This window comes from Mytilus edulis, chromosome 9, assembly GCF_963676685.1.
Source record: "Mytilus edulis chromosome 9, xbMytEdul2.2, whole genome shotgun sequence".
NCBI classification, from domain to species: Eukaryota; Metazoa; Mollusca; class Bivalvia; order Mytilida; family Mytilidae; genus Mytilus; species Mytilus edulis.
Genome location: NC_092352.1, coordinates 13,373,307 through 13,386,481, shown reverse-complemented (window position 1 = coordinate 13,386,481; position 13,175 = coordinate 13,373,307). Strand labels below are relative to the sequence as shown.

Genomic DNA, 13,175 nt, shown 5'->3' with positions numbered 1-13,175 from the left:
ACATGGAAAACGTGAAACTACAATTAAAACAATAAACAACCGACGGCCTAATTCAAAATTTAAAAAGGCGGTGGCTATTTTGCCGGCTCCGGCAAGATAGAGATTTTCTATTTTTGCCGGTCTTTTCAGTCAGATTTTTAATCAGTCTATATGAAATACATTTTATTGAAACTATTTATCATCGGCTCAAATGATATATGTGGCTACTGAGATGTCTACATGACGTTTAGTCTTCAACAAGCCTTTCGGGTTTAGTTTATCCACTTTTGGTGAGATGCACTCTTAAAATTATATGCAAATTTATCTGTTGAACATTTCGTAAATGGAAGACAACAATTTGTTATCAAACAAACTTGAATCTGAGTCTCAACTTGAATCAAACGCTAAGCTCGACTAATATGAAGAGCTATATACAGCAGGGTTTCGGCAGCACTTTGAAAACGACAACTATGTGTATCTTTAGAAACGTGAAACGGGGACTATAAAATTCATGAAAACCAGATGCATTCATGAAAACCAAATGGAAAACCATAACAATATCTAGTGTATCGTGCAATAAAGACCGATGATGCACAGATTGATAAAAAATATTGTACACTTGAGACGATGAATAGAAATCTAGCTATTAATTGACAGCATTTACTAAGTTCTATGAATGTTGAATGATTATGCATATATCTATATTTTTTGAAAAAGTGATGCAGACGCAAAAGAAGCAGTTTATAAATGTTGTAAAGAAGACCTATTCGTATCGAGATTTCTTATTTAAGTGTATATTCTATATTTGTTTTCTCATGATTCTTAATTTGTTTACTTCTATTCTAATCTTAATTAATACCGGCAAAATAGCAAAACTCTATATAAATCGCTATCTTGCTGGAGCCGGCAAAATAGCACCTAGGAGGCTATTGTGCCGAGGCCGGTATTAGAAATAGCCCCAAAGAGATTATTTTGCCGGAGCTTGCATAATAGCCACTGCAATAATAACTAGATGTGTCAAAGCGACACGAATGGCCCCGTCTCAAAAAGTTGAAAAATCTGCAATTTCAATAACACATGTGGACACAAACATGATGGTAGTCTCACATATAAAAAATCAGTTGAAAATCTGGAGGCGTATAGAAAAATGTCTATATAACTGTGATTTTCAACAATTTTCCAAAGTTGTAAACCCTTAATTTGGGCAAAAATTAGCAGAGTGGAACGAAACTTAAACTTGATCTGTAGCTCATCATGGTTAGCTCACATACCAAAATACAGCCCAATATCTGAAGCATTTAGAAAAAAGGTCCGTATAACTGTGATTTTGAAAAAAATATCAAAGTCCAAAGCCCGAAATTACAGCAAAAATTAGCCGAGCGGAACAAAACTAAACTTGATCTGTAACTCATCATGGTAAACTCACATACCAAAAATCAGCCCAATATCTGAAGGCGTTAAGAAAAAAAACTCCGTGGTTTGTTGCGGAATGACGGAATGACGGAATTTCGGACAAGGGTAAAACTATATGGCACCGACAACTTCGTTGCGGGGCCATAAAATTATAGGATAAACAATAATGAATTATGACATGAACAAACGACAAACCCTGTACTACATACTCTTGACTCTGAACAGGCACGTAGAGAATGTGGTGGGCTGAAAATGCACACAACCCTCTGTATGTGAACAACGTAAGAACAAACCGTAACAAGAGTGCACACCATGAAATGTCTCGCCTTCTTTAGAACCATTGATTTTATGTTGATATTCCTAAATATAATATAACTTTACTACAAGTATCACATAAACTTAACATGATCCACGAAAATGGGATCAAGGTCAGATAAACCACACGAGAAATACATGTACACCTTATAATCATTCAATACACCAAATATAGTTGACCTTTGCTTAATTATAGTTTCTAAGAAATAGACTTAACCAGGAAAACTCAAAATTGACCAATGAATGAAGTCAAGATCAGACGAACCATACCAGACAGACATGTACACCATGCAATCAATCTATGCATTAAATATAGTTTACCTAATGCTTAAAGGATCTTAGAAACAAACGTAACCACGAAAACTTTACAATGACCAATGACCCATGAAAATGAGGTCAAGGTCAGATGATACCTATCAGACAGAAATGCATCTTACAATCTTTCCATGTAACAAATACAGTTGACCTATTGCTTAAAGTTTAAGGAAAACAAACCAAAACACCAAACTTCACACTGAGCAATGAATCATGAAAACGAGGTCAAGGTCAAACAAAACACGCGAGACTTACGTGTACATCATAAATTCTTTCCATACACCATATATAGTTGACCTACCGGTATTGCATAAAGTATTAGAAAAAAGATAAAAACTCAAAAACTTAAATTTGACCACTGAACCAAGAAAATGAGGTCAAGGTCAGATGACACCTATCAGTTGGACAAGTACACCTGACAATCATTCCATACACCAAATATAGAAGACCTATTGCTAATAAACTTGACTACGATACTGATCCATGAAATAAGTTGAGGTCAAATGAAAACTGTCTGACGGACATGAGGACCTTGCAAGGTACGCACAAACTAAAAAATGTAGGTATCCTATTACTCATAATAAAAAAGAAATTAACATTACAAAAATAATAACTTTTTTTCAGTAGTCACTGAACAATGAAAATGAGATCCAGGATAATGAAAATATGACAGACGGAACTTTCGTATTTAAACATAAGGCATGTATATACAAAGTATGAAGAATCCATGCCGGTCTTTCACCTTCAAAAAATATAAAACTTTAAGAAGTTATGATTTACGCCACCGCCGCCGGATCACTATCCCTATGTCGAGCTTTCTGAGACAAAAGTCGCAGGCTCGACTCAAAAGATCGGTTCGAGTCACTCTAAACACTCACATAATAACAATATACACAAAGCACCGCAATAGGAGTTCCCACAGTTACTGAAAGCTATAGTTCAAAGACAATTACTATTCACAAATAAATTATATTCTCCCAAACTAAAGTATCAATCAGTAAACTCTAACTGGTTTAGTATAAAGATGACATAAGCATTTTCAAAAAACGCAAGACATTGTGCAATGCCTACATATTTTAACAGATAATTGGATTTTCTCGTAAAACATTAGCCGCGTAACACAATATGAGATGTTTTCCTCGTTCTATGCACTCACTCACATGAGTAAAAATATTTAGTAAAGTTCTGTGGGCCCTCTTGCTGTTGGTGTACTGACTGTAAAATTTTATAGTGTACGTCAGTCAGTCTGTGTCATACTCTATAAACAATAACGACTTTACATTGTTCTCTCCTTTCCTGATATATAGCACTTCGGCGTTGTATAGGTTCCTGTTTGTTGGTGTTGTTCTTAGTTGAAAGTTGATTTTTTCGTGAGTGGACTTACCGCGAGGGTCTTGTGAGTGCCTGGTAGCTTAATGCTTTAGTTTATTTAAATGGACAGTGTTGTTATTGTTTTGAGAAGCTCTGTTAGCTTTCTTTGCCGATGTTATCAATATGAATGTTTCAAGTGACACCTAGATATTTTAACGTGTCATTCATTCTCTTCGAAGACGTGACCGTGTATGTTGTAGTTTGCCATAACTGAATATATTTCACTGACTTCAGTCTTGCTACTCTTAGATGTTGACATTTATTAGGATTGAATGCCACATTTACTAGTCTGCCTCCTAGTATTGCTAGTTTGTATTTATGATCGTTTATGCTGTTCACAGTTTTTTTTTATTTTTTTTATTTTTTTATCTATTATAGTTTTTAAGAAAAAGGCAAGACTCGTAAGCAAGTGACAAAATGTCACTTTAGGCAAGATCTCTTGTAAGGAGTTATCCAATGGTTTTGAAAGTTAGACAAATATGTAGATTTGGTATTTCTGATAATTTTTGCTGTTATGATTTCTACTTATCTATTTTATCTATTATACATAATTATAATTTTAAAATTAATAGACAAAAGCTTGGAAAATTTGTCAAAAATCGTAATAAGTTATGTGGAATTAAGAAGGATATATTTCTTGAAATTATGAAAATATTTTCTCTCTCTAAGATTTTCACTAGTTTTTAAGCTTTTCAAGACAATAAATGCATTTTGAACTTATGTTATATTTTTGACTATGGTGGCCTTGTTGCTTGATTGGTTGGAACAAGATGCACAAAAGGATCATTCAGTTAAAGTTTGGTTGACATTGGCCAAAGCTCTCATGACACTGTGAGCCAGGTAACTTTGCTCAAAACGGTATATTCATTTGAAAACGTTCAACGTTCCAAGTTCCATACGACAAAAATTGTTAATGTTTACAGAAATTTATTTCAACCTTTACCAAAGAATCCTCATGATCTTCCGTCAGGTAGACCATATTTAATTCTGCTGTATAATATCAACTTAGCCATTAAAAAGGTCTTTCGTAACAAAACAATAGATACAAGTGTAGTGATATAGTGGTCTAAGTAGTTGAACTGAAGTATCCATAGCATGTCAACACTAATGCTGAGTTCGATTCCCGCAAGGTGCACTCGACTTCAATCTTAATAGGATTTTCAGTCAGCGCCAGTTACCTACCAAAAGACTATGATTCTCTTGGCACACCGGTCTCCTCTGCCAATCATGAAAACTGATTGTTAATATATTGAATATTAATGTAATATTTGCAACTGGACATTAATTAACTAAAATTTAGTATCAGCTGATCACCGGCAGCCGTAAGTGATGATAGTAAAACAAATCAAGATCTTTAATTGGCTAAAATGAACTAAATATCTTACAATGTTCTGTGTATATAAATAAAATTTATTTTCATTTGTTACATATTTTAAGCATATTACAACTTTTAATTCACCACCATCGTCCAATTATACAATATATTCTTCAATTAATTTTTCTAAAGTATTTATTATACACCTACATGATAGCATATCATTTTACAATGTTCAGTTCTTGAGTATTTTGTCTATTGTATCAGTTTCATGTTTGAATTCTTTAATAGTGAGTGCGTCAAAGAAAGATGCTGGTGTCTTTTTGACTTTATTCTGGGCTCGTTTTATTCTTCCAGCTTGATTTATACCTTTTGGTAAAGGCTGCCTCTGTGTAATTTTGTTGTATAGCCCAGCAAACGCTGGTCCTTTCTCTCGATTGCGGGCATATAAATTTCCCTTCATTTTAGACAGAATAGATCCACCGAAATAAAGTGTTCTTAATTCATCTATACGTTTCATTTGTTCTGGATCATTGTCCACGTTGAGTTCTGAGAATGGCAGGCAGCGATACACAGCTATCTATTAAAGAAGAAAATAGAGACATGATAGCAAAAGTTTAACTTCAATATGGAAATAGTGCATGGCTAAGGGGTGTCGATACATAATGCCTTTTTATCATTGTGATTTAGATATAATGTGTGCTTTAATATACAAGTATTTGTATAAGTAAATATGTAATTTTATGCTACGGTCATACAAGTGAGAGGTTTAGCTAGCTATAAAACCAGGATGAATCCACCATTTATGCATAAGAAAATTCCTGTACCAAATTGTCATGAATATGACAGTTCAATGTTGTCCATTCGTTTGATCTTTTGATTTTGCCATTGGATTTTTGAGCTCAGTACGTTAGTGAATTTACTTTTTTTCAGACTGCTGAGATCTTTGCAAATCACAAAATAACAAGAAGTTACCGAGGTGAACAACTTTGCTTCAGAAGTTGACATTCCAAATTGCAAAATATGTGGACAGTAACCCTCGAATTGATAGTAATAGCATATACAAGTTAGTTCTAGTATTTTTATGTTCCTATTATACAGTAAAGCGCGAAAGTAATTGAAATTAACAGAAACAAAACATTTGGGGAAAAAAAAAGTACGACCGGGGCTAAAAAAAATCCTGTTCCCATGTACCTATGGCTTTATTCGAGACATGATTGACCATGATTCATGTATATTTTTGTTATCTTATTATCATGTTTTCTAAAAAGATGAGCATGTATATGTTTCAAAATTCAAGATGAACCATTAGTAAAATCAAACATAATTTACCCTGCTATACTGTTTATAGAATTAATAGAGATCGGTTCAGACACTCGGAATAAAGGGGCAGTCAGGTATTGATAACTTCAAGAATGTTACACAAGAATAAAAATACTTCTACAACCACTATGTATGTCCAACTTATTCATTAAGATTGTTTAGTATATATGTATATCTAATAGCTAGTGTTTTCATGGTTTTGACCACGTGCTCAAATCAATGTGAACAGATTAATACTCACCGATGAATTGATTTCCACAAACTTGTCCATTTTAGGAGGCATCTTGTGTCGCATTGTCTTTTTGTATGATTTCCCCAGAATGTCACTGAAAACACCGCCTGTTGGTTTGGGTTTTGGGCGACTAGCTGGGATGGAACTTGCAGTTTCTGGGCCATCCCCGTCATCACATGGTGATTTTGTTTCGCATTTTTCTTCTTGTAGTTTTTTTTCAAACTCCACTTCTTCTGCTTTATCGCGAATAATTTTCTTTGCCCCATCGAGTGCTTGCTGCCATAGTCCTGAACGTCCTCCGTTTAATACCTTTAAAGTACTTGCCGAACCTGATCGACGCAAATCAGATGGAATACGAACTTTTGCTGTAGGCATCTGTTTTAATAAATTTGGAATAGATTCCCAGGTTTCACCAAACGTACCTATATAAAGTCCGTTAAGAGTCCAAAGTCGAATTGCACAATCGCTACTTGCAGTTATTAGAAGTTTTTCTCCTTCAACATATTCCATTTTGTTAATAATTTTTGTGTGTGCCCGATATGAGTTCACAAGTAAGGGCCATTTTAGTGTTATCTTTGGCAATGAAGATGCTGGTGGTGGTCTGTTGTTGATGTTGGATGGCATTTTGTTTGATGAGATAAGGATTTCCGGTGGCTGTTCATAACAATATGAAAATTTAACAAATGTGAACGTATCATTAAGATACTTCCATCGCTTTGCCCTACGTGCCTTGGTAAGCACTTTCTTTGTGCAATATTCTGACAAATCCCACATTTTAACATATCCACAGCTATCTGCTGTGAATAGCAGTTTATTTTTTTCGTCAGTACACATTGTATGTACACCTTCTCCTACTTTGTGTGCAGCATTGAATTGACCTAAAAGGCCTCCTTGGTGGTAAATTGACCAGGCACGAATCCATCCTTCTGCTCCACTCGTAATTAAGATGGCAGTTTCCTCGCTTTCTCTATCACGCGATTCTAAAAATAAGATACATTCAATAGACGACTCATACATTTTACAAAGATCATCATAATCTTCTCGTCTACTCGCCACTCGACTCGGAGGTTTCTGATTTGTTCCATCTACTGGTGAATCGTCTTGGTTCCTATACAATGGGAGTAACGGATGTTCTACTGGTGTATCATCTAAGCGACCGATTTTCTGTGACCATTTGTTTTCTTTCATTAAGACGTTTCCTTTAACTCTGTTTAAGATGTCTATGTTTTTATGTAAAAAACTCGCTTTTCTTACTCTCTTTTTCAGCATTTCTTCTGACGCAAGATTCTCAAAAATGTTAAATGAAAAACCTAATTCACTTGATTTAGCTTCCGAGTTTCCGCTTTGGCTTGTGTCTGGTCTGTCATCCTTGTTCTTGTTTTTTGTATCTCCAATCGGTTTTATACTCTTTCCTGCATTTAAAGTACAGTAAACGTGTCCAGTGTCCCGTGACCACACAACAACATCTCCATCGTAAGCACCAGTTGCGATGATATTGGGACTTAAATAAGACATGCACAGGATATCTTCGTTGTGTTTCTGCCTCCAGTCCTTTCGATGCTCTTCTCCTCTACCGTCAATGAAAATATGCATCTTCCTTGACCATCCAGTGGCAAATATTCGATGATTGATACTAACTATGCCTGTTATTTCTACTCCATCCGGAGTGTTGAATGTCTGCAAGCAACTTCCGTTATTAAAGTTCCACACTTTGATACTACCGTCCATGGCCCCTGTGATAACACGTCGCAGTGGACCATCAAATGCCATTGATGTTATTTCTACTGGTACTATGATGCCCTTCTCCTCACGGACATGTGCATTGGCAGCATGTATAACTTTTTCTCCAGTATACAGGTCCCAAACACTGATCACAGAATCCTGACAAGCACTAACTACGAATTTGAAGAGCTTATTGTATAGAACACAAACAACTGGTTTTGTATGAGACTCGATATCTGCAGCCCTTTCCTCTTCATTAGATTTCTGAAGCACGGCAAGATGATTTGTAGCTATGATTAGTGTCTGTAACACTGGGTTAAAGTAAACCGCCGACAATGGAACTTTCCCAAGTTTTACCACTCTGCCACTAACATGCTGAAGACATGATTGGTCTTTCATGTCGTATACTCGTATAGTACGTCTTTTGTCTATACCAATGATCTGGCTCTTTCGGGTATTAATTACAACTTGATTAATTGGTTTAGTGTATCCTTTCAACACATACATAGACTTTGCATTAACTTTGGGATTCCATGCTCGGATACAGTAATCCATACCACCAGTAACAATGATGTTATTTCCTGGACAGTAATCAAAACAAAGAATTCCCTTATTGATCTTAATCACTGAGTTCGTCTTTTTCTTTCCGATTTCGTACACGCAAAGTGAGTTATCAGAAGATTGACTGCAAGATATGAAGGCAGTTAATTCTGGAATATACCTTAAACGCAACACCCAATCACTATGAACTCGGTTAAATCTATATCCTCTTGCACCTTTGTAGAAACCCCTTATAACTTCAGGTAAGCTAATTCTTTTAAATCCACCCCTTTTCACACCAAATGAACCAAACAGGCCTCCACGAAGGCATTGTTTGAAGATAATTACACAAACGCTTCCCGATGTGTCTCCCCAAAGGAGTTTTGCTTCATTCATATCATTTAAGTCTACCCAGTAATGCATACATGTTATGCAGTCGTCTAGTCCTATGAGATGATATTTCTTCCTAAAATTGTTTCCCTGTAGATCAAAGACAGTTATGTCCCGATCTGTTGACGAAATTGCTACCATTCCTACATTGTAAATGCACGCCAAGTCGATCAACCATGGCTGTGTTGCCCTGTCTCCAATCTCAGATATAGTATTAAAACTTGTGATTAACTTCATATGCACGTTCCAAATTGACAAAATTCCCTCCTTGCTGATCGTAACATACCTACCATTTGTATGGTCTATATAACAACGACCGTCTCGTCTCCGCACGTTGGGGTAAAATAGGATCGAAACAATAACCTCTCGGTGACGACTCGGAATTTGTTTTGGTTCGTGAGGAAAAGGTATTTCTTTCATCATCTCTTTCATCAGTGACTTCCCTTGATATTCTAATAAATTATATGTTACATATTCCTCCCAGTCGACCACTCCGTCACAGTTAGCATCAACCTTCATGAAGAGTAGTTCGATTTCATCATCCGTCATTTTGTTACCAAGAGTTTCTCTCATTGCTCTTTTAAACTCTTTTATGTTTAAACCGTCTTCTGCATTACCAAATATTGATTGCAGTTGCGCATATCGAACTTCTGCTGCAATTTTATCGGGATCGAATTCTTTGCTTTTCTTTACTCCTGATTTCCTTCTACTCTTACTAACGTTCTCAGTATCAAGAGCTGAGATTGATTTTGTGGATTTCGTGAATTTAACAAGGTTCTTAATTGGCGGCAAATTTACCGACGACATTGCGAATCGCCAGTTTACTATGAGTCGTCAAAAGTCTTCAGGTGTTGCTGTTTATACCATATAATTGCTGTCTGCGACTTCACGTTACCTCCATAATACCAGATTATATGTTGCTAAGGACGTAATTCTGACGTAATGACAATTACGCCACGAACGTTGCTCTACACAGATCTGTGATTGCATCGCACATATTAGCAAAATTTTAATCTGGATTGATAATTACGGTATGCTTTCTGCCGGGGATATAACCTTTTTAACGCAAGCCACGTTTTACTGCGTTTATAATGCTGATAAAATGTGATTGTTTTTAAACTACACGTACAATTTAAACACGTTCATACATATATTGTTAAGTGCATGTTGTTTTGCATCAGAAAAAAAAATTAACAGCTGCGCCATGAGTGCATGATACGCCCATTGCGTTTTCAAAACATAAAGTTCAACAACTTCTCAACGTCAAATCAGAAATTAAAAAAACCCAACAAACAACTAAATAATTATTTAAGAGGTTATCTTAATAGATATAAATCGGTCGACAAATTTCAATGAAAACTGCTTTATAGCATTTTTGAGTTATTGTTAGAAAACTGGAAACTGATCCCCCTTTTTGTAATGAATAAAACAACTTAACCTAGAAACTTACATTAAAATTTATAAAAATTATAAGAGACCTATGTCAATCGACACAAAAAAATACCAAAATTAAGTGCAACTTAATTGCTGAAAGTGTTTGCGAGTAATTGTCAGAACACTGGAAAATCCCCCCCTTTTTTTTTAAATGAATAAAACCCCAAAACTCGAAAACGTAAAATCTCAAATTTATAAAATTCAAAAGGGAGCCAACCTCAATAGATATTTTAAAACATTTCGCAAATTGGTTTAAGCGTTTTCGAGTTCAATGTCCAACATGTTGACGACGGACGGACAAAGGTATACAATAAACGGCCGTATACAAACCTTTTACACCTCTGTTGCAATAAAAAACTATAGATATCAAGGAGCTGTCAATTTTGCATAAAATTCATACAATGCAATGAGATCATATTTCGATTAGTTTCAAGAAAGAAAATAGAAAACCCCATTTTCTTTTTAACATCCTTCAAAGGCTACAACTCCTACAGCATTGTTGACTAATTTACAGTACAACAACTTCTATAAGTGGAAAACAAATTTTTTGCCATAAGAGATCTTGTTTTGATGATCATTTTTGTTTCTTACAGTTTCTCTTCATCCTCTATCTGATATTCTTCCTCAGTCATAATAACCTTTTATCATTACCGAACTGAACAAAGAAATAACACGACGGGTGCCGTTTACGGTGTAGGAAATGCTTACCCTTTCGGAGCACCTGATTTCAAGCCCGGTTTTTAGTGGAGTTCGTGTTGTTTCTTCTTTATTATTTATAACTGATGATGTAAAAGTCTTTTGGTTTTGTGAGTTCTTATTTACTCCTTGGTTTTGATTGTTATTGTCTTGTTTAAACATGTATACATAGACAGATTTTCATAACCCGAGTTTACAACAATTATAAATAAATCAACCGGTTATTGATCAATAGTTGTACGTTTCTAAGCACTGGATTATAAAGTGTAAGCAGGGGTTGTGTTTTTTATTATTTTTTTTTTTGGGGGGGGGGGGTAACCCCCATGTGACGAACAATTCAGCATAGTAAAATTGATGTTGAAAATAAAAATTTACAAGCAATGTAGCTTTGCTACTGTCAAATCTGTCGGTCTGCTCTGCTAGCACTATATCAAATATAAGTGTAGTTAAAAACCAAACTTTAAAATATCCATACTAAGGTATGTCTGTCGACTGGTTAAGAGGGAAATTTATTTTTAAAAATTGTTGTCAATAGAAACACTAAAGTTCATCACATTCGTATGCAAATTGTCCATTTTATCTAGGTGTCCATCATCAACATTCTGGACGAGAAACACATTTTCGGTTCTATATTTTTCCAATTGTAAATTCATTGAAATAAACGACATGCAAGTATTCAATGAAAATCTATCGCTTGATTTTTGTTCAGAAATTAAAAAAAATGTAGGGGTAGAATAGAGTTGCTTCTGGTAGTAGTTGGGTGACAGACCTGCATAAACTGATCGGACTTAAATGAGGACCATTAGTAATAAAACACATCTTATTTAATATATTTTCACATAATTGACCAAAGTTTAATTTGGCAACTATGTATCGGTCAAATGATTTTCTATCATCATTTTTGTACACTTTAGTTTATTATATCTCAGTGATACTTCACTTGTAAATCCTATGGCAGGATGTTGTTTACTCAAGTTTGGCATCAGTTTTTCCCACACAAGAACTTTTAAGATTTTTTAATTATTTCAAATACTAGTTTTGTTGACGGAAATGATTGAGGACTGATTGATAGGATTCTAAATGAATCATTTAAAAAAAAGTTCGGTGGCAAATTCTTTTTACATGTAATAGAATTTTTGATAACTATTTTTAGTCCATTGTTTTTGTTAGGTAAACGTGACAGCAATGTTTCGTTTAATGGAACTATGAAATCAAAATTAAGTCATATAGCGAAACAAGGTCTATAATCTGTCGATACCTGTATCTTGGCATTGCAGAAGGTTATGTTTTTCTCAGACTGTTTATGACTCCTTTACACTAAATCCATTGAATGTTGGATGTGTACGGATTGATAATTTAGTCTTAGATGCACGACTAGCTGTTAGTTCTCTCAGATCTGTTCCTAGTGTCTTTTTGTTGTTGGGATGTACAAGTACCCGTTAAGAATTTTTCAACTGATTTTTATAGTTCGTTCTTATACCACTGTCCAAGGTCAAGGAAAGGGTTGGGATCCGCCGCATTATCATAATAATTTAATTAATGTATGTATGTGCCTTCAATTCAGTGATTTATCGTTCATTTTCTTATATAAATAAGCCCGTTAGTTTTTAATGGTGACCTCTAGTTGTAATTTTTGTCATTTTGGTTTCTTTGGCATTAATACCACATCTTTTTTACAAGTGTTTTTGGAAACTTTCTACAAGGTACAAACGACATGGCCCATCAAGATACTCGTACACCATTCGGTAATTAGAAAAACATTATTATATCAAAGTAAAAGAATACCGTTTGTTGTTTCAAATTGTAAGCCAATCCAGTTTCTTGTAGCTTGCTTACCTCAATCCCCTCTATATGAATACAGTGATTACAATATAACCTAACTATTGCTAGAGGATTTCAAGAAAAATGATGCAAGACCGAAGAAAGTCATTTGGTCTCGTAGTTGATGAAAGGATCCTCCCAAGTTTGATGGGACAAAATTTGAATATTGATTAATGCATATTAAACCCATACAGCTGCTTACAACTTGAGGTGATGGCAGAAATATTTGCCACTGGACATTATGACCGGGAACTCTTGAATACTGTATACCACAATTCAAACCTATCCTTCAGTAGTAAGTCAATTCTG

General features: G+C 35.0%; 1 protein-coding gene across 1 annotated transcript; it reads right to left on the bottom strand.

Moving 5' to 3' along the window:
- Nucleotides 1-4,782: 4,782 nt before the first annotated feature.
- LOC139487658 (WD repeat-containing protein on Y chromosome-like) lies at nucleotides 4,783-9,832 on the bottom strand. The gene is made up of 2 exons (XM_071272609.1): nucleotides 6,273-9,832; nucleotides 4,783-5,288 (listed from the first exon to the last, which is right to left on the bottom strand). Exons 1-2 carry the CDS (start codon nucleotides 9,720-9,722, stop codon nucleotides 4,944-4,946), a joined length of 3,795 nt encoding a protein of 1,264 aa, XP_071128710.1. The 5' UTR covers nucleotides 9,723-9,832; the 3' UTR covers nucleotides 4,783-4,943.
- Nucleotides 9,833-13,175: the final 3,343 nt, after the last annotated feature.

Coding starts and splice junctions, on each gene's coding strand:
- LOC139487658 (XM_071272609.1), bottom strand. CDS start 9,722: ATGTCGTCGGTAAATTTGCCGCCAATTAAGAACCTTGTTAAATTCACG. Junction 5,289..6,272: donor TTGTGGAAATCAATTCATCG/GTGAGTATTAAT, acceptor CTTCTTTAATAG/ATAGCTGTGTATCGCTGCCT.